The following is a 20,289-nucleotide window of genomic DNA, read 5'->3' as shown; positions in this document are numbered from 1 at the left end:
ATTTCATGAGAAGCCCCTGAAATTCTGTGATCGGTAGAGTTCAGGAAACAACGACACCATGGTTGGAAACCCTCTTTTTTAATTTTAGGTTGGGTTGACGAGTAGACACACACACTAAGAGTCCCTTGATGACAGAAAACAGAAAACAAAATGTACCCGTGCTAATTCTGTAGGGAGGACTTCTCATGCTGCTGCACTGGTCTGATGAAGCCGCAACGATGATGGTGTAACGGAGGTCACACTGCGCTCCATGCAGGTAGCAGCTAGTGCCAGTGTCATTGCAGTATAGGCGGCTGTGATCGCTGGCCTCTGCTGTGGCGGTGTACACTGTGTCCCCCGCGCTGCCCTCCATCAGTGTCCACATGACGAGGATGGAGGAATTGTGGCACTGAGAGACGGCCGTGATGGCAGAGAGGGAGCAGGGGGCTGGAGGAAGAGGAGGAACATTTCATTAACCGTGCCACTGTTGCATGAATTCCTATTTTTACAAAGACTGAAGTCTGTTACCTGTCTGCAAGTCGATGGTGTCGCCTGGTGGACTCTCACACTGGCTGTTTTTAGCTGTAACTCTGAAATTATAAAGAACACCACATTCCAGGTCTTCCACCTCACATGTGGTGTTAGTGGAAGTGCTGCAATTGGCCGTGTGGTTCCCTCCACCCACAGCTGACACAGTGTAGTAGTCGGCCCCAGCAGCTGCGTCCCATGAGATCCAAGCAGAGTTGGTGACACAGTCGAGGTTGCCCCTGATTCCCTGAGGAGGGCAGGGAGCTAGAGAGCACATAGAAATGTTAAATCAGTGATTGAATGGACTTTTTTTTAATCAGAGGATTGATGAATTTTTTAACACCCTCATACCGGACAGGATGGTGTGGTTCTGGCTGTGCCGACTGCTGCAGTCGCCTCTGACAGAGGTGACGTGAATGGTGAAGGTTTTCCCGCAGGTCACATTGCTGAGGGAGCACGCTGTGTTTGTGGTGTTACATGACTCATTGATTCCTCCGTTGTCTGTGACTACTGACACCAGAAAGTGGTCAGCCTCCCTGGTGGCGTCCCAGGAAATCATCATGTCGTTGGAAGAACAGTTGAAGTGGGCACTCACATTCTGGGGTGGGCAGGGGGCTGGAAATAAAAAGATAAACAGATTCGTCAGCACAAAAAAAAAAAACTAACTGTGAATGACTGTGTTGGTTGTAGCTGTTGTTTATATCACCTGAGTTTAACACTACAGCCTGGCTTGGGACACTAGAGCAGCTGTCATCCATGGCTGCTACCTGGACAGTGTAGCTGCTGCCACATGTGAGGTTGCCAAGGCTGCAGCTGAGGTCAGAGGTCTGGCAGCTGACATTGCTATGACTACTATGTGCTCTCACTGAGTACTGAAGAGCCCCGCGACTGGCAGCCCAGGACACAAGAGCAGTGTTGTTGGCACATTCCATCACCACGGAGATATTAGTGGGGACACATGGAACTGCAGATAAAGGATGGACAACAAAAAGAGATAGTTTGTACACACTGTAGACAACATGAAAAATACTGTTGAATTCAGTTCAGCAATAATTAATGTATTTATGGCTATTTCAATCATTTTACCACTAAGAAAAACTTATGCTGACATATAGTACATAGTATTTACTACACGTTACATGTTAGGAAGGTATTGTGGTGTAATTTAAGACATAAAAAAATCATTACTTTTTCAATATTTCATGCTCACCTGACTGCAGACTGGTAGTTTCACTAGAGGTGGTGTTGCACTGTGGGTTGGAAGCGGTGACCGACACAGAGAAGTTGTGTCCACAGGTCAAGCCTGGGAAGCTTTTCTGATTAGAGTTGGAGGTGGATGTTTCTAAGAGGCCAGAGTCAGTTTCCATGGTGACTGTGTAGAAGTCAGACCCATTACCTGCCTGCCATGTTACCATGATGTTACCAGAGAGACAGTTCTGCGTGGTAGAGATTCCTGAAGGGGGACATGGCCCTGGAGAAAAGACAAATAATAATCAGTCCAAGCTTACCTACTATTATTTCTTGATATGTTAAAGTCGACTAAACCTACATGTCTGTATGGAAGCCGGTGCACTGGAGTTGCCAGGACATTGCGAGTTGTGAGGTGTGACTGTAAGGCTGTAGTTTTGTCCACACATTAAGTCAGAGAAGTTAGCTGTGGTGACATTAGTGGTGAGCCCAGTCGTATTGTGTCCTCCCTCAGCAGATACCATGTACAACTTTGTCCCATTACTTGCATCCCAGCTCAGAGAGACAACTTTCATGTTGCAGTCCGCAGAGGCAACCAAATTCTTAGGCACACAGGGATCTGAAAGAAAGAAAGATGATGGATGTGTTATTACAGAGACCTTCAACCATATGTAGCTGATTTCAATGATGCTGTACAATTGTTATGTCCGCTGGGGAGGTTATATTTTCACCCCTGTCCAAGGAAGAACCCATTCAATTTGCATTTTTGTGCCGATCCGGATATGGGGGCATAAACAGAAACCTTTTCACTTTTTTAACCTTGCGTTTTCAATGTTTCTATTTATTTCTCAGTTTAGAGTGAACACAATTTGGTGTAGATGGAGATACACATCTGGAAATAATGGTTTCATTAGGGGACTGTTGGGCCTTGTGCCATTGTAGTTATTTATTTGGAAACAGGAAGTTTACTAGTTTGGTACAAGTTGCAAGGAAAATAGAGTGTCCCTGAAATAAAAACTTGATTTGAAGCAAAGATTCATTCATTACAGGATAATTATTGGAAACTTCATCTATATGTATGATTGCTTGTAGACAAATGCAAAAAATTAACCACACTCTTTATTTTCCCCATAATAAGTACCAAAGGAAATTATTCTTTCCAGGAGAAATTATTGAAAAGAAACTTCAAACACATTACCATTTATTTATAGCACTCTTCTTTGCATGACATACCCATATGGATGACTGAGCTGTTACTGGGCACACTGGTGCAGTTGTCATCCTTGGCTCTCACAACAACAGTGTACTCCTCCCCACAGTGCAGGTCGTTCCACGTGCACAAGGTGGTGTTGGTGACACACTGATGATTGTGGCCATCAAGGCCAGTCGCCACGGCAACATATGATTCGGCACCATCGCTGGGTCCCCAGCTGACAGAGCCCATGTTAGACTCACACTGCACGTAAGTCATCAAGTCCTGGGGGACACATGGAGCTGTGGAGAGAGGAGGGGTTTAAACATACACACACATGCAATGGTAAATATTTGTGAGGTGTAAGATACAAAACCGTACAAGTCTTGAAGAAGGCAGGGCTGCTACGGACGGTGTCACACTCTCTGCCTTGTCCTTGCACAGTGACATTGTAGTCCTGTCCACAAGGCAGAGTGGCTGACAGAAGGGTCTGGGTTGTGTTGTAGGCATCCACGTATCCGAGGCTCCCCATGGCTGTGACTAAGTAGTTCATGACACCACTTGCTTGGTGCCATGAGATCTGGACCTGGTCACTCTGACAGAGCACCTGAGCTGATGTGATGACAGGCTGGCAAGGCTCTGAGAGGAGCAAAAGGAGGGGAAATATTCAGATCCTCCAATAAAAGTAGAAACATGAACTGAATGAATTAGTTCGGAGATTGTCAGGAGGATTACACAAAAACTACAGCTATAGGTTTTCCACAAAACCTGGTGAGAGGATGAGTATGGGTCAGGGAAGAGCTCATACAATTTTGGTGCAGATCCAGATCAGGGTTCATTTTTTGGCATTTAAATGGAGGTTCATAAGGGGACCGTGGGGCCTCGGTGGAGGAATGCACTTTACTTGTTTGTTTGTTTGTCAGCAAGATTATGCAAAAACTGATTTTGCTTGTTGTTGCTTCTCAAAGCCTGAGAATATGAGAATATTGTCACAGCATTTATTTTGGTTTGAGATGCTGATGCTAGTGCGACATCTAGTGGCAGTGAAGTAGAAGTATCTAAAAACGGAAATGAAGCGTATTCTCTGACTGAGTATATTTAGTTAGTTTACACTGCTAAATAATAGACCACAAAGTACCTGTTTGAATGGACACAGTACCACTGGCCTGGCTGCAGCAGCCTTGACTGTGAGCTGTGACAGAAAAGTTGTACGTCTCTCCACAGGCCAGACTGTTGAAGTGACAGGTCGAGCCTGTAGAGTTACATTTCTTCACTTCTCCCCCTGATGCCTTGATGGCAGTTGCTGTGTACAGATCAACATCCGAATCCTCCTCCCAGGACAGGACTGTGGAGCCGGAGCCACACTGCAGGTTAACATCCACACGCTGCGGTGGACAAGGACCTGAGGAGAAGTGTGGTAGGTCAAAACAAATGAAAGCCAGACCAACCCTAGCCATTTATGAGACATAACTGCGACCAATCTACTCACGTGTGGTGAGGTTAGCAGGCATCGCTGTTGTGAGGCTGCACTGTTCGTTGCTGACGGTGAGGCTGAGGTTGTAGGTTTCCCCACAAGTTAAATTTGTAACGTTACATGAGTTCTGCTGAGTCGTGCACAGAGTCTGGAGGCGTCCACTGACTGGGGCTGTCAGGGAAAAGTTTGCTGCCCCATAAGTTGTATTCCACGACACAACGGCAGCACCGTCAGAGTTACAGTTGACCTGTACTTCTACAGCTCCAGGCAGGCACGGAGCTGAGGATACAGCAGGAGTACGTTTATGAAAGGACATAAAAAGAATCCACAATGTACATAAATTGACAGAGGTATTGATTGAGTCACTACCTGATGTGAGAGTCACAACTGTGCTGTCAGAGCTGTTGTACTGTTGTCCCAGAGCCTTGACCCAGACGTTGTACACTGTGCCACAGGTCAGCCCTGAGGCGGTACACTGGGTGCCCGTGGTGAAACAGGAAGTGTAGTGGCCATTTTGATTGTCGAGGTAGGCGATGTAACCCACAGCTAGGTCACTCTGCTCCCAGGACACAGTCGAGGTGAGCTGTTCACACACTACATTTGCCTGAACATTGCTGGGTGGACATGGTTCTGAGTGAAGAGACAACATACACATTTAAACACAAAGGTGAAATATACAGGGTCACAATTATGCATCATGAGAGGTGTCAGCCATTTTGAGTTTCTCACTAATCACGTGACCCACCTGTCATGAAGCGTTCAGGTGCAGAGGTCACGGTGTTGTTGCAGTCCTGGTTGTGTGACAACACAGTGACGTTATAGATCTGACCGCACTGCAGGCCGTTCAGGGAGCAGCTGTTGTTGGTGGAGTTGCAGATGATCATTGAGCCCTGGTCAGTCACAGCCTCAACAGAGTAGGAGCTGGCACCGCTGGATGCAGCCCACGTCACCTGGGCCCTGCTCAAATTGTAGTGGACGGAGAGATGAGTGGGAACACAGGGCTCTGGGGAGAAGTAATAAAAAAGAGGTAGTTACAAATTAATTGTGAACAATAATTCAACTAATATGGAGAACAGTATATATTTGGATGTCTACTGGTTGATTTCCCTCAAACACAATGGCAGGCATGCTACAAACACACACAGGTGACCATGCTCTACCTGTGGTGAGGTGTCCGGCCATTTGAGCAGTGCTGTTGCAGCCCTCCCCCAGAGCCGTCACGCTGACGTTGTATTCCTCTCCGCACTGCAGCGGGCTCAGCTGACAGTTGGTGTGATTGGTGGTGCAGCGGCTGGTGTGGCCCGATGACGCTGTGAGCTCAACAGTGTAGGACAGAGCTCCGACGCTGGGTTGCCATGACACGGTAGCAGAGGAGACCTGGCAGTCCATAATGGCTTCGATGCTACTCGGCTTGCAAGGCCCTGTAGGACCAGGAAGAGTGTTAAGAGTTAAGATTTACGACCAAATCATATCTAATAAGATTTCTCAGAGAGGATCTCAGCTCAATGGTCCACTTATAAAACATAAAAAGCTTTCAACTGCATCTCACAGTCCTCACTTACCAATTCTAATTTCAAGAACCTTTGGGCATAGATTCCTTGAAACATATTTTTCTCCTATACAAAAAATGAACACCCATAAACACTGCATAGTCCTCACTGAACTGAAACACAACTGAATTCCTCCTGAATATGACCCTGAAGCAATGCCGCTAATCTTCTTCTTTTTAACCGATCTCCAGAAGGGCATTACTCTGGAACTTGCTGGGTCTGATTCTGGCAATTTAAGCTGTGACTATCTTCTCACAGGAGATCGTACCTGCTCATATAAGTTACAAAGGGCAAGATCAGGGATTTGGGGTGTGGTTGGGAATGAAAGCAGCACCATTATCCTTATTCCATGTCAGTGTGATTTGATAAGCTGCTATTTAAGTTAAAAAGGTTGCAAAGTGTAACTTCAAATATAAATGTACCTGATTTAGAAGACACCACTGTGCTGTCAGAGCTGTTGTACTGTTGTCCCAGGGCCTTGACCCTGACGTTGTACTCTGTGCCACATGCCAGTCCTGAGACATTACAGTGGGTGTCTATGGCCACACAGGAAGTGTATTGGCCATTTTGATTGTCAAGGTAGGCGATGTAACCCACAGCGAGGTTGCTCCGGTCCCAGGAGACTGTGGCAGTGAGCTGTTCACACGGGACACTGACCTGAACGTTGGAGGGTGGGCAGGGTTCTGAGTAAAGGGAAAACACGTTAAATATGGTGATAAGGTTGTTGTATATAACTGTAGACACAATCCCTTCCAGAGCAGGTAACGAACCTGTAATGAGGTGATGGATCACAGAGGTCAAACTTTTGCAGGCCTGGTTGTGTGCAGTTGCAGTGACGTTATAGATCTGACCACACTGCAGGCCGTTCAGGGAGCAGCCATTGTTGGTGGTGTTACAAGTGATCATCGAGCCCTGGTCAGTCACAGCCTCAACAGAGTAGGAGCTGGCACCACTTGCTGCGGCCCACATCACCTGAGCAGTGCTCACATTGTAGTGGATAGAGAGATTTGTGGGAGCACACGGTTCTGAAAAGAGGAAGAATAATGCAGTTGCCATTTTCGTTAAGATAAATATTAACCTCCACAGTTTTGGGTTGTACCCACCTGTAGTGAGCATTGCCGGGGGACTGGCAGGTCCTGGACAACCAGTGTGCATTGCCTCCACAACAACAGAGTACTGCTGTCCACAGACCAGGTTGTCCAGATCACAGGACGTCCCCATATCACTACAGGAGGAGAAATGTCCATTGGTGGAGTTTGCCTCGATGCTATAGGCAGTAGCTGCAGCTGCACTACTCCAGCTGACCAGAGCTTTGTGTGTGGTACAGTTCAGTTCAGCTGACACATTGGTGGGAGGACATGGGGCTAGAAAAAGAGAGTAAGGCAGCTGAGACGAGGAGACCAATGCAATTGTAAATAAAAATACCCTAAAATTAAAGAAGCAGTTGCAGAAGTGGGAAAATTCAAATTAGCTTTCTTGCCAAGAATCATTTTAGAAGATGACCATGCTCATGTTTGTACATTATATAAGAAGCAACAGCCAGCAGCTTGTTCACTTAGCTTAGCATAAAGCGTGGAAACCAAAGACATCTGACAAAATAATAAATATAGTTGGATATTAAAAAAAACCCCACCTTAAACCACATGATTTTCTTATACGTGTTTTAGTAGATATTTCCCTCTGTCTTAATCTAAATGAGCAAGTCACTAATGGTATCTTCAAATTTAGCATTCAGACATGAGAGTGGCATCGATCTCACTGTAACAAATAAATGCTTCCCCCCCAAAAAAAAGTCAAAGAAAAGTTTAAGATGTGGTAAACTCATGTACCAGTGTTCTTCTCTATTGGGGTGCTTATTTCACTCATGCACACGTTTGTGTGTCCCATCACAGTGAAAGTGTAGGGTTGACCACAGCTCAGGTCCAAGAAGGAGCAGCTGCTCTCGGTGGAGTCACAGGTCGAGTTAATGCCTGAAGCAGATGAGGCTGTAACAGTGTGATTCTGGTGTCTACCGCTCTGGTCCCATTTTACTGTCATGACGTTGCTGCTACAGTTCTGGTCAACAGTGGTGTTCTCTGGTTTACAGGGAGCTGGTTGAAAGAAGATTCTATTAGAACCATAACATTTTATTCTTCGACATGATTTAGTTCTCAATTCTGAACACGAAAGAGCTGCACACACCGGACTGAACCTTGTAGTCTGAGCCAGCGATGATGCTGCAGTGAATGGAGGAAGAGGTGACGACCACATCGTACACTTTGCCACACTGCAGGTTATGGATGGAGCAGGAGTTGGAGGTTGAGTTACAGGACATGTTGTGTCCGTCCATGCTGATGGCCAAGGCGGTGTAGTCGTCTGAGCCCATAGTCTGCGCCCAACTCACATTCATCACATTAGTGTTGCAGTTTATGTCTGCTACCACATCGCCTGGGAGACAGGGAGCTGTAGGAGCAAGTTTGATCACACATCAGCACATATGCTGCATCATAAATAAGTAAATACAACAGTTGTTGAAAATAAACTAAAACTACTCTTTTCAGCTACTCTATCAATCCCTGCTGTATTGGAAAGAGGACATCCAGGGCTTTCAAGCGATATGTAAATGGTATAGGATCTTCTCCCTCTCCCTTTCCATCAAACATGGCTGACATAGGTGGAAACACTTTTTATGGACGGATGAGAAGAAAGTCCAATATTACCTATCTGTTGTTTTTATGATAATCGTATATATCTTTTGTTGATTTAAAATGACAGAAATTATATAATGAGTTCTGAAAGAAGTTAAATAATTTGTGTAGCCACTTTATGAATGTCAATGATACCAAGACATAAGCAGAGAGGATTCTTTATCAGATGGTTGTGGGAGGTTCAGATTTGGATAAGGATGAGTTTGAATCTATGTTTAGGTGAATTCAGAGTTTCCACATCTGCCAGTTCGCTGGTGTCCGTTAGGGTCCTCGTGATGAAAATGTCATCAAACACATGTCCGCTAGGGTACGTACTGACCCCTATGCAGACGTTCGTGTGCAATGCTGATTGACTGCGCATGCTTCAGGTGCAACCATTCCACCTACTGGAATGGAATGGAATGCGGGATCCGGTAAGTGTGGAATGGCAGACCCTCATTTAGGTATGAATGGTGCCATGGGCATGCACTGTACGTGTGACCAGAATAAGAACACAGAAAGTGCAAAGTATGGTCAACCCATTAGAAGAAGAATATTGGGTAGGAAAGACATCGTCCAATTGTGGAATAAACTCTGCACACTAGACATAATATTTGCCTATTTGCGCACATATCTCACCCGATTCAAAATGAATGTCGGCGTGTTTGGTGCTGTTGCAGCTTTCTGTGGAAGCCACCAGTGTTGCAGAGTACGAGCGGCCACAGTGGAGTTTTACAGCACAGGAGGTGTCGTTGGAGGAGCAGGACGCCACGTGGCCATGTTCTCCTGTCACCTCAACAGTGTAGAAACCAGCTCCGATGCTCTCAACCCACGAGAAATTCCCATTGTTTGTGCCACAGTCCACACGAGCAGAGAAGTTGGTGGGCTGGCAAGGGGCTGAAAGAGGCGGGACAAGTAACACTTAATTATGCTGATTTTAGATAATTATATTTTTTGCCATTCTAAAGCAATTGCCATAGAAACACATTTCACCTGTGCTTATCTCAATGGGTGGATTGTCGCTGCTGCGGCAGTTTCCATCCTGTGCTGCGATGCGGAAAGCATATCTCTGTCCACACAGCAGGTTGGTGAAAGTTTGTGAGGTGTTGGAGGTGGTGTGCGCTGTAGGAGGGAGTGTACCCCCTATCCTCTCAGTTTGTAAAGTGTATGTGGCCCCAGACTCTGGACTCGGGTCCCACATGAGGGTCACTGTGTTGGTGTCACAGTCGACCTGGCCCGTCAGGTTAGTAGACGGACACAGAGCTGGGACAAAACAAAAGCAAGTTGAAAACAATTCATCGCCATATCAGATAACTCAAACTCAAACAGTTCATCCCGTCACCTGTTCTCAGCGTCACTGCTGAGCTCGGCTCGCTCCGGCAGCCCCTGTCCAAGGTTACCACAGCAACAGAATAAGTTTCCCCACAGTGGAGGTCAGTGAAGTTGCATGAGAGGGACATGTTTGAGCTACAAGTGTGAGTGTGTCCATCATCTGCAGTTGCTGTTGCTATGTACATCTCTGCACCTGCTACTAGAGACCAAGACACGGTGCCGTCCTCACAAGCTGGAGAAGCTGTGACGTTGCTGGGAGCACAAAGACCTGGAGAAAATGAATAAGAAAGGTTTACTATTGTTGTTTTTCTTTCTGAGCAGTAATGTAACAGTTAAACTTTGGTTATCATGTTTTACTGCACCTGCACTGAAGCTTAGAGTTGCACTGTGGTCTCCTGTGCATGTCTCAGAGAACGGTGTGACTTTGATGAAGTAGGTTTCACCACAGTGGATGTCAGGTATTTGACACATGGTCGTGTTGGAGTGACAGTGGTGAGTGTGTCCGTCCTGGGCTGTTGCTGTCACGTTGTATCCAACAGCACTGGGGCTTCCTAACCACGTCACCAGGGCTGAGTGATTGAAACACCCAAGAGTGGCGCTCACATTCTGCGGGGCACACGGGACTGGGGCGAGGACATGGAAAAAAACAAAATATGGGTTACAATGAATTGATATACATAGAAGGCATCAGCTAACTTTTTGTGAGGTTCAGCAGTTACCCAGACATGGAGGAACAGTTGAGAGAGAAGATTTTTTTTAGGGTTTCTAGCTTGTTTATTCATTAGCAGCATACTGATGGATGAATCACCTGTTTTGAGGGATTCACTGACACTCGCGACACTGGTGCAGTGCGCCCCCTGAGCCTGGACTGTTACATTGAAGTCCAAGTCACAGGGAATGTTTTGGAACACGCAGCTTGTATTTGCAGTCTGACAGCTATCCTGGTACCCTTCTCCTGCTAGCTGGCCGCTGAAGCTGAGGCTTCCTGCAGGGTCAGTCCAGGTGAACACGGCTGTGTTGGTGCCACAGTTGTACTGCTTAGATGTGACAGATGGAGGACAAGGGGCTGGAAAAAGAAAGCACAGGATACAGAGTGAAAAAAGTGTTGCTGTCAAGGGGGCTCCTTTCCTTTCACACCCATGCACTCACTCACCTGTAGTGATGTTGGTGCTGGGTCCAGGTGCACTGTCACACAGGCTTCCTTGTGCAACAATTGTGGCCGTGTAGGTTTCACTGCACAGGAGGTCCGTTAGGGTACAAGTAGCAGTGGCTGAGCTGCAAGAAACCTTGTGCCCACTTAGAGATGTCGCGTTGACCATGTAACCTATTGCATCAGCCATTGACCCCCATGATAGAGAGGAAGAATTGGTTCCACAGATCTGGGTGCTGTTCTGGACAGAGGGAGAGCAAGGAGCTGAGAGGGAAACAGAAAGAAAGAAGGGTCAGTTCTGTTTAAGGTTGATGTTTTAGTTGTTTCTAAAGACACAAATCTATTTTCTCTTGAGTTAAGCTTCATTCCTTCCAGCATCTTCTACCTGTCATTAGGACTGCTCCGGTACTTCCAGTGCTGTTACATGTGTCATCCTCTGCCACTACAGTCAGGTTGTAAGCTTTTCCACACTGAAGCTGGTTCAGCTGACAGGAAGTTGAGCTGCTCCTGCAGGAAATGTTATTCTGCGAGCTGCTGTCCTGAGCAACTACAGTGTAGGCTTTAGCGCCAGCAGCGGCAACCCAGGACACTGTGGCCATGTCGGAGCCACACCTGAGGTTGCTGGTCACATTGACGGGGTCGCATGGTCCTGGCGAAAGGAATTAGAAAAGAGTAATGTGTCAAATGATGTGTTCCAAGTCAAAACAAATCTTTTTGAGATAAATTAATTAACAAAGATGTTCAAAAGCCACCTGTCATAATAACAGTTCGACTGGGAGCGCTGGTGCATTGGCCGTCTTCAGATGTTACCGTGACATTGTACTGACTGGCACACTGCAGGCCAGAGACAGAGCATGTGAGGTTTGATGAGGAGCAGGTGTCAGAGAAGCCATCGGGGCCCGTCACTGTTGTTGTGTAGGTGGTGGCACCAAGAGATGAGTTCCAGGAGGCCGTTAAAGAGTGTGTGCCACAGTGTGCCACTGCTGTTATACCCTGTGGGGGGCAGGGTGCTGGAAGAGGGTATCACCAGTTCATGAAATACATGAAAACAGCAGAGTTATTGGATATTATTGTTGCTGTACCATCAATACCTGTTTGAACAGTTTGTGGGGTGCTCCATGGTCCGCTGCAGCTGCCGGAAGAGGCTTTGACTGAGACATTATACATCCATCCACACCGAAGACCAGTCAGACTACAGCTGCTGCTGTCAGAGTGGCAGGTCACCGAGCTGAGGTTTCCAGCCAGCGGCAAAGCATTCACACTGTAGTTGAGGGGCTCAGGAGAAATCTTCCAGCTCATCATTAGGTCATTGGTGCCACATAACAGGTTTGTGCTGATGTTTTGTGGCGTGCACGGTACTAACAGAACACAAACAAACAAAATCAGCCGGTCAGAAAAGTAGTTTAGGCTTCTTCACTTCCCTTAGTGGATCGTAAACAAAATGAATGGGAATGTTGGGTCTTAGTGGAGGTATGAGCTCCATTGAGTGCCACTCCAGTTACTCTGTTATTTTTATACACATGCTTAAAAATATATTTAAAAAGCAATTAAACACAATAAAAAGCTTATTGCATGACCACAAAATATGTCACATTATGTTATGATATCAGTTCTGCCACTATATCATCATGATATTGTTATATATTGTATTTTAAGGTTAAACGCCTAGAGATCAGCTATTTCCAATCAGGTCAATCTTTTATGCAGCAGCTGATCTGTGATCTATGTTTGTGATCAGCTCATAAACATAGATTATACATAATATTTAAAAAATTCTTTGAACCCTGTGAGTTTTGTTTTACTACAGATCAACAGCCTGTTCCAGAGGTGGAGTTTTATAGGTCTGATCAGATGGGACCTAACTTCTCTCTCTGTACCTGGGTCTTGTGTGAAGGGAGCGCTGTAGTTGCTGACGCAGGTGCCGTCAGTCGCTGTCACGTGAATGTCATACTCTTGACCACAGACCAGGTTGCTCAGCGTACAGTTGGGGCTGGAGCTGGTGCAGGTGAGGTTCTGTTCATCGCTGTAAGCTTTCACATTGTAGCTCACTGCATTCGTACTGGGGGCCCAGGACAATCGCGCCAGGCCAGCACTACAGACCAGCTGGCTGGACACATTAGAGGGAGGACATGGCTCTGGAGAGGAAATCACATAAATCACCAACCACTATCAATGTTAATGACACTGTAATGACCACTTAAAATCTTCTAATTGATCCGCCTATTCCTGAGATCAGTGCTGGGGGGTTTGTTACCTGTGATTACAGAGACAGTGTTGCTCTGTTGACCTGTACAGTTGTCATCAGCCCCCGAAACGCCAATAGTGTAATTCTCCCCACACTGGAGCGCAGGAAGGCTGCAGGAAGTGCTATTGGTCAAGCACTCTGACCTGTGACCCCCACTGCTCAGAGCAACAGCAGTGTAGTGGTTGGCACTGTCACTGGCCACCCATGACACAGGGACAGGATTGGGAGCACACGTAGGCATGGCTGTGACGTTGGTGGGAGGACATGGCACTGATCGGGAAACAAATATGCAGGAAAAGTTTGAGGTGGTGTTCAAGAAAATCACATAGCTGCAGGTAAAGGTTTGATATATGTATGTTTCTCACATGTTTGCACCAGGGCCTCTGTGCTCGGGAGACTGAAGCACGACCCAGTGACAGAGAAGACCATCACTCTATAGGAGCTTCCACACAGCAACCCTCCCGTGGTGCACTGTGTGTTTGTAGAGTTACAGTGCAGATAATGACCCATTCCTCTGGAGATGATGGTAGTGTAGTTCTCTGCAGGGGCAGATATGTTCCAGATGACTGTCAGCTCTCCAGTAATGCAGGCAACACTTGCCCTTACGTCCTCAGGGCCACAGGGCACTGAAAGAAGAGGAGAGAAATGTCAGACGTTCGTAACTCAAATTTTTGTTCGTTATTCTTCCAGAAAGACACAGTTCACCCATCTGAGTTTACTACCTGAGTCCATCCTGATAGTTGTGGAGGTGGATGGACAGTTTCCATCATTATAGGCCACAGATACATTGTACATCATCCCACAGGGCAGAGAGGTGATTTTACAGTTGTTGACTGTGTTGCTGGTGCAGGTGAGTTGAGCTCCACTTGGATCCACTATAGTCGCTGTGTAGAGGCCTGTGGGCCGATGGTTCTGCCACACTATCAGAGCATGGTTGGCTTCACAGTCCCTGAATGCCTCGATGTTGGTTGGAGGACACGGTGCTGAGAAGAAGTGAGGATACAGTAAATCTTACTTTGCCACACTGTCATGTTTTTTAGGGAGATGAATGATAACATTTTGGTGGGGAGACGCTTTGTCTTTTCCCATTGACACAATCACATACGGCAACCTTCTGACCTACCTGTCATAAAGGCGACCTCCTCACTGGTTGTGCTGTTGCACTTGAGATTTGTGCCAATGACGCTGGCTGTGTAATTCTGTCCACATGTCAGGCCTTCGATCAAGCAGTTGGTTCCCATTGAATTGCAGCTTTGTTTATTTCCACTTGTATCTTGAGCAACGGCAATGTAGAATATGGCACCGTTTCTCGTCGTCCAGTTAAGTCTTGCAGAGTCTTGGCTGCAGTCGACTGATACCGAGATATTGATCGGGCTGCAGGGAACTGGAGAGAGAGGGGTTGCAGTATTACATACATTGAATACAGGGAGCACCATTGATATACTGTGTGTATTACCTTGTAGTAATTATATATAACACCACACCTCACAGAGCTCTCAGTACATACCAGTCTGAGCCGGTCCTCCCAGCACCTTGGTAGTGTTGCAGTTGTCATTTGAGGCGGTGATCCACACGCTGAGGTGTTCGCCGCATGGCACGCCGGTCACCGCACAGCTGTTGGAGGACGAGGTGCAGTTGTAGCTCTCTTCAGTGTTGCCCTGTGCCTCCACAGTGTAGGACAGAGCTCCAGCAGCAGAGTCCCAGGTCGTGATCAGCACATCAGGGTGACACTGGTCTGCTGTTTTCACATTTGTTGGTAGACAAGGAGCTGGAGGATGGAAAAAGTGAAAAATTAGGCACCGTGTGGTATGTTGAAGATTAGTCTAATAAATTCCATCATTATCATGACAACTTCAAGCTCAAGGATGAGGTGTGTAATTTTTCATAGTGTATATTTTTCTTTCTGTCGAACAAATATGACATCACATGATGATGAGTGTACATCCTATCTCTACTCTCATGTAATGCATAAGTACACTATATGATGTAATTTTCAAATTTTATAGTGATGTCACTATGATGTAATAACTACCATATGATCTTAAATCATTTTTTAGTGTATGTTTTCCTATAGGATGCAGCAATACCTTGAAAAATGCATGTTTAAACTATGCATTATATAATTTTCTAAGTTCATTGTGATTTCTTCATGATGTCATGTATCATATGATGTCATGTGATGGGGAATTTTTTTTATGATCGATAGAAACTTTAGATTGTCTTTTAACCCTATTATTCGTGGAGATATCTTGCAAAATGGTTGTTTTGGGACAATATTTTTGTTTCGCTTGACCATTGACCTCCAAGTTTTTCATCTGGAGATAAACGTAATATTCTGACCAAGTTTGGTGAGAATCTGTCTATGTTTTATGTGCGCACATGCACACACTTCATACCTAACCCTGACCTCAACCAGGATAAACACTAACCAAAAAAGTTAGTGTTTATGCAGGAAAAGGCCCATAAGAGGTAACAAAAACGAGTACACACACACACCCACACACTGAAACAACTGGAAACCGTTTTCAGTAAGCTGGACAAATTCATACACTCTTGTTTCTCTAGAAAATCTCTGATAGGATGGGTCATATGTGAGTGATACAAAATGAACAACAGTGCACAAGGTTTTGTGGCTTTAGACAAACAATGGAGTTCTACATCTCAGAGGAACATAATACTGTATATCAGGCTTTGACTGTCTTCACATGATACTTGGTCGTGAAATCAATTCCTCATACCTTTTTGTCTTCTCATAGAAAGAAAATTACACAATACAATATGATCAAAATGATCTTGTTACAATTTGAGAAAAAGAACAATTAACTAGTGTGTTTGTTGTGTGTAAACAAAACAAATCATGTCACTACTCACAGGTTTGGACAGACTTGGGCTGGCTGACTTCACTGTTGCAACCGGCGCTGACAGCATACACAGTGTACCTGTAGAACTGTCCACAGTTGACATTAGAGAAGTAACACACAGTGTCCACTGTCCTGCACACAGTCTCTTTGCCAGTGTCGTCCACCGCTGTGGCCACGTAGTAGTAGGTTTTGTTGGTGGGCGCCCAGGAAAAGAGGATCACGTTGCTGGAGCATTGGTGCTGAGTTTGGAGATCGATTGGGGCACAGGGGACTGAAGGTAACAGAGAGGAGACAGAGAATCAGACAGGAATCCACATCAAATGGGGAATTAAAGTGGTGGAGAGAAAATCAGAGTTTATAGTTTTTAGTCCACTACATTTTGACTATATAGTACGTTACATGTTCACATCGGTTTATATTTCTAACAGTTATCAAGAGGGGAATTGGTGGATTGATCCAATCAGAGAGATCAGGTAACATTAGACCCCACCTCCTGCAGCTGCTTCACTCACAGGTGAAGAAACATCAGAAATAGATTCAGAAGAGGCCGAGACTCACTTATAATGATGTAGTAGACAGGAAATAGGCTTCACTAAGCAAGTACTTACTTTTAATATTTAAAAGTTAATGGTACTTTTACTAAAGTACATTTCTGTTGACATATTTGTACTTTTTCTACTTCTTCCACCACTGTTGATTCAGTATAGATAAATACAGTCTCACCTCATGTTATTTGAAGGTCCACAAATATCACATAAGAAACCAGGGATCTGGATCCTTTACGTCTTTGTATGCAATTCGTCGGCATGAAACAAACATGTGTGCTAGCTGTGTGTGGATATTACATCATTTCCCCAGGCGGACTGTATGTGTGAGTCTCCTTCACCTTGTCCCTCTCCTCACTGATACTGTGGCTGACCTTTGGGATAAATCCCTGATTTCAGCAGACTGTATAGAGCTTTAGATTGACTGGTGTTAGGTGGCAGGTCTGAGAGGGTGTGTATCACCACTCAGCATGAAAATAGAGCATGGGACACCATGGGAGAAACCTAAACAGCTTCCCACAGGACAGACTTATAGGGAGGGTGAGTGAAAAAGATTACTGTATGTCCAGAGGTGTAACATGAGTGACAGTGTTGTGTGCATGTGTAAAACATATACAGACAAGCACAGACAAAGCATATGTTGAAAAGGGACTGACACAAAAACCATGTCATGTTTTTTAGTGCTCTGCATGCGCTCACCTGTCTCGAACATGGCAGAGGCCTCTGAGGTGTTGCTGCAGTCGTCAGAGATGGTTGTGACATGGACCTGGTACTTCTCGCCACAGTTGAGTTGCGTGATCTGACAGCTGGTGGAGCCTGATGTACAGTTTAGGGACTGGTCGCTGCTGTCAACAGCTGCGGCCCTGTACAGGTTGGCCCCAAACACCAAATCCCAAGTCACTGTCACCATGCCACTGGAGCAGTTGTAGTCCACGGAGATTGTCGTCACTGGGTTAATGGCTGAAGAAAAAGTGTTGGAAGAGATTAAACTGTTGTTCAAAATATTTTTTAAAGATTAAGCTTGATATGTTGTTCGGGCTACCAGAATTCCCGGCAGGCTCCTTTTAAAAGCTTGTGATTTCTTCATTCCTTGTGTCTTTCCCTAATTTTTATGAGCTCATTAATATTAAATTTTATCACTACCAGAGGATGATCAAGGGGTGGGGCCAAGGGGACACTGGCTCCAGCTAAAATCGGATTGGTCCCTGCAGCGACCCTGTCCTGTCTTTACTCATTTAATAAAAATAAACTAGCCATCAACAATACTAACAGGAAATATGACAATTTGTCAATATTTTATATTTTCTAAGCTTTTTGAAGTGGTACTTGATTTAGATTAACCCAAGCTCTGCCACTGTGCCTCCCTATGTAATACCAATACTTGATTTCCATGTTTCGTCACCTTCACTAAATGTTTTCTTTTCATCGACTGCATCAGTTGTTAATGTATTTATGAAAAGTTTTTAAAGACATTAAACAATAAGGGATTTAATTTAACAATACAACTCAACTCCAGCTGTATGAATGAATTCCTTTGTTAAAATACTCACAAGATGTGGTGTGGTTAACATTTCTGGGCTCCCCAGGCTCCAGGAAGACGTTAACTGACGATACTCCCACTGTATAGGTGGAGCAGGGCTCCAGGTTAGTAATGTCCATGGATGTGCCTGAAGTTTCTTTGATGACTGGCGTGTTGCTGGGGTTGTCGATGTCACTCACGGTCACATGATAAAGCAGGACTTTACTCACAGAGGCCCACGTCAGGTGAGCCGAGCTCTCTCCCGTTGATACGAGAGCAACACCAGTTGGTGGCTGCACCACTTCCAAGAGAAAATACAAGTATTACTCTCATGCCTTTAGAAATCACTCACTATGTTTTTCTATGACTTGTGGTGTAAAATGATTGGTTCACACATGACTTGCAGTTAAGTAGCTTTCTGACAGTCAATCTGAAATCCTTTTAGACAAACGTGATTTAGGCTCAACTACATCAGCATTTTGTGTGCTCTTACACGTCATGATTGACCTGATACTGCTTTGGGCACCACTTCCAGCAATGTTGGAGGAGTAAATGTAACAGTTGTAGGTTGTAGAAGGTAACAAGCCGTCCATTCGTCCTTTCAGGGTTGTGAAGGTCTGGTTGTGTTTGGTTGTGGGAACAACAAACAACTCCTCCACAAACAGGGTGTAGCTGTCCGCCCCCGTCACGTTGGACCACTCAAACTCTATAGACGTACTTGAAATAGCTTTGGAATAGGTGATCTGAGATGTGGCGGGCACTGTGGGAATGTAACATAAGGAATTTAGTGTGACTCAACAAAGGGATTCTTCTGATTTATTTAAATGCATCTTTATTTATTATGTGTCTTTACCTGTCATGCTTATTTCTACATCTTGACACACGACAGTCAAAAACTCAAGGACCTTCAGCGTAACTTGATAGACACGTCCAGGTCTTAACCCCTGAACCAGCCTCTCTGTGCTGGGTGCTGACTGCATCAGCCCCACAGTGGCGATATTAGTTGAGTTCACAACTCTCAAGTCCAGCATGTAAAATGAAGCTCCGGGGTAGTTGCTCCATATCACATTCAGTGTAGATGCTGACTGAGACGTCACTGACACAATATTACATCCTTAAAAAAAAGAGAGAGAAATGAATAGGTAATTTTATATATTGATAAACAGTAGAGCAGAGATTTTAATTAATTTCACATCTTAAAATACTCTGTACAAAAAGAATACCCTGCGGTGTGATAACATCAATGTTATCTATAACCAGAAAACCTCATAGAATATTATCCATTTAGGAATGTTGTTTTCACACATAAAAGATAATGTCAATATTAAGCAGTTTATGTATGAATTTTGCCTTTATAGGAATATTGTTTTACACTGATGTCTATTATTGGAGAGCTGGTGTGATTGAGACATGTCCATGTGTTCTTATCATTTACGACCATATATTTAAATTATTTAACTCTCCCAACTCTTCCAATGTCTGGATGGTTAACACGTTGAAGGTGAATAACTCATAATCACTCTTGTCCACATGCTAGTTCATTAGAAATACTGACCTATAGGAGAGTTTACTCTTAATTGGATGAATAATTGAACACAATCAGCTGCTTTTACTTTATCTACTTTACTTTCAGTATTTTCTTTGAACTAGCAGAACCATAAAGATATGAAAATTAATTGTGCTAATATTTGATTAAGCTTTTTGATATATACAGTATCACTGTAAAAATGATTACCCATCCCACTCCCCTGATAAGGGAGGGTGATCAGAGATAAACTGTATCAGTAAGAAGACTCACCTGTGGCGAAAACATGTTGTATCTAAAGAAAAAAAGATCAAGTGAATTAATAAAGAACTATTACAAAATAATTACATGATAAAGACACAACAAAAATAAGAACTGAATAAAATGTATAATTACCTGTATGACAGACAAAAGAATGACTGAATAAAACGTCCACATCTTATCCTTTGTTAGAGTGAAGGCTTCAGTAAGTTACATCCATACGTGGGTTTTGCACTCAGCAACTCATCTGAAATCTGGAAAGGCTGAGCGCTGT

General features: G+C 44.7%; 1 protein-coding gene across 1 annotated transcript in view; it reads right to left on the bottom strand.

Moving 5' to 3' along the window:
- LOC109638683 (serine-rich adhesin for platelets-like) overlaps positions 1-20,289 on the bottom strand; it is a 24,691-nt gene extending 4,402 nt beyond the window's left edge. The window contains exons 1-40 of the mRNA XM_069511013.1: positions 20,151-20,289; positions 20,028-20,049; positions 19,083-19,343; positions 18,723-18,989; positions 18,261-18,530; positions 17,410-17,670; positions 16,176-16,436; positions 14,812-15,072; positions 14,428-14,688; positions 14,027-14,287; positions 13,670-13,930; positions 13,314-13,574; positions 12,937-13,194; positions 12,151-12,417; positions 11,812-12,069; positions 11,445-11,708; positions 11,063-11,323; positions 10,718-10,975; positions 10,272-10,532; positions 9,920-10,177; positions 9,571-9,840; positions 9,217-9,474; positions 8,093-8,353; positions 7,741-8,001; positions 7,015-7,275; positions 6,682-6,936; positions 6,334-6,594; positions 5,522-5,782; positions 5,107-5,364; positions 4,731-4,991; positions 4,377-4,640; positions 4,026-4,289; positions 3,269-3,526; positions 2,929-3,189; positions 2,057-2,314; positions 1,718-1,978; positions 1,214-1,471; positions 859-1,122; positions 508-771; positions 157-426 (exon numbers count right to left, since the gene is read on the bottom strand). Of these exons, the coding sequence (XP_069367114.1) occupies positions 157-426; positions 508-771; positions 859-1,122; positions 1,214-1,471; positions 1,718-1,978; positions 2,057-2,314; positions 2,929-3,189; positions 3,269-3,526; positions 4,026-4,289; positions 4,377-4,640; positions 4,731-4,991; positions 5,107-5,364; positions 5,522-5,782; positions 6,334-6,594; positions 6,682-6,936; positions 7,015-7,275; positions 7,741-8,001; positions 8,093-8,353; positions 9,217-9,474; positions 9,571-9,840; positions 9,920-10,177; positions 10,272-10,532; positions 10,718-10,975; positions 11,063-11,323; positions 11,445-11,708; positions 11,812-12,069; positions 12,151-12,417; positions 12,937-13,194; positions 13,314-13,574; positions 13,670-13,930; positions 14,027-14,287; positions 14,428-14,688; positions 14,812-15,072; positions 16,176-16,436; positions 17,410-17,670; positions 18,261-18,530; positions 18,723-18,989; positions 19,083-19,343; positions 20,028-20,049; positions 20,151-20,192 (10,003 nt within the window). The 5' untranslated portion in view covers positions 20,193-20,289. The remainder of the gene's footprint in view (positions 1-156; positions 427-507; positions 772-858; positions 1,123-1,213; positions 1,472-1,717; positions 1,979-2,056; positions 2,315-2,928; positions 3,190-3,268; positions 3,527-4,025; positions 4,290-4,376; positions 4,641-4,730; positions 4,992-5,106; positions 5,365-5,521; positions 5,783-6,333; positions 6,595-6,681; positions 6,937-7,014; positions 7,276-7,740; positions 8,002-8,092; positions 8,354-9,216; positions 9,475-9,570; positions 9,841-9,919; positions 10,178-10,271; positions 10,533-10,717; positions 10,976-11,062; positions 11,324-11,444; positions 11,709-11,811; positions 12,070-12,150; positions 12,418-12,936; positions 13,195-13,313; positions 13,575-13,669; positions 13,931-14,026; positions 14,288-14,427; positions 14,689-14,811; positions 15,073-16,175; positions 16,437-17,409; positions 17,671-18,260; positions 18,531-18,722; positions 18,990-19,082; positions 19,344-20,027; positions 20,050-20,150) is intronic.

The sequence above is a fragment of the Paralichthys olivaceus genome, chromosome 16, assembly GCF_024713975.1.
Source record: "Paralichthys olivaceus isolate ysfri-2021 chromosome 16, ASM2471397v2, whole genome shotgun sequence".
NCBI classification, from domain to species: Eukaryota; Metazoa; Chordata; class Actinopteri; order Pleuronectiformes; family Paralichthyidae; genus Paralichthys; species Paralichthys olivaceus.
The sequence above is the reverse complement of the archived record's forward strand: the minus strand, read 5'-3'. Positions and strand labels throughout refer to the sequence as shown.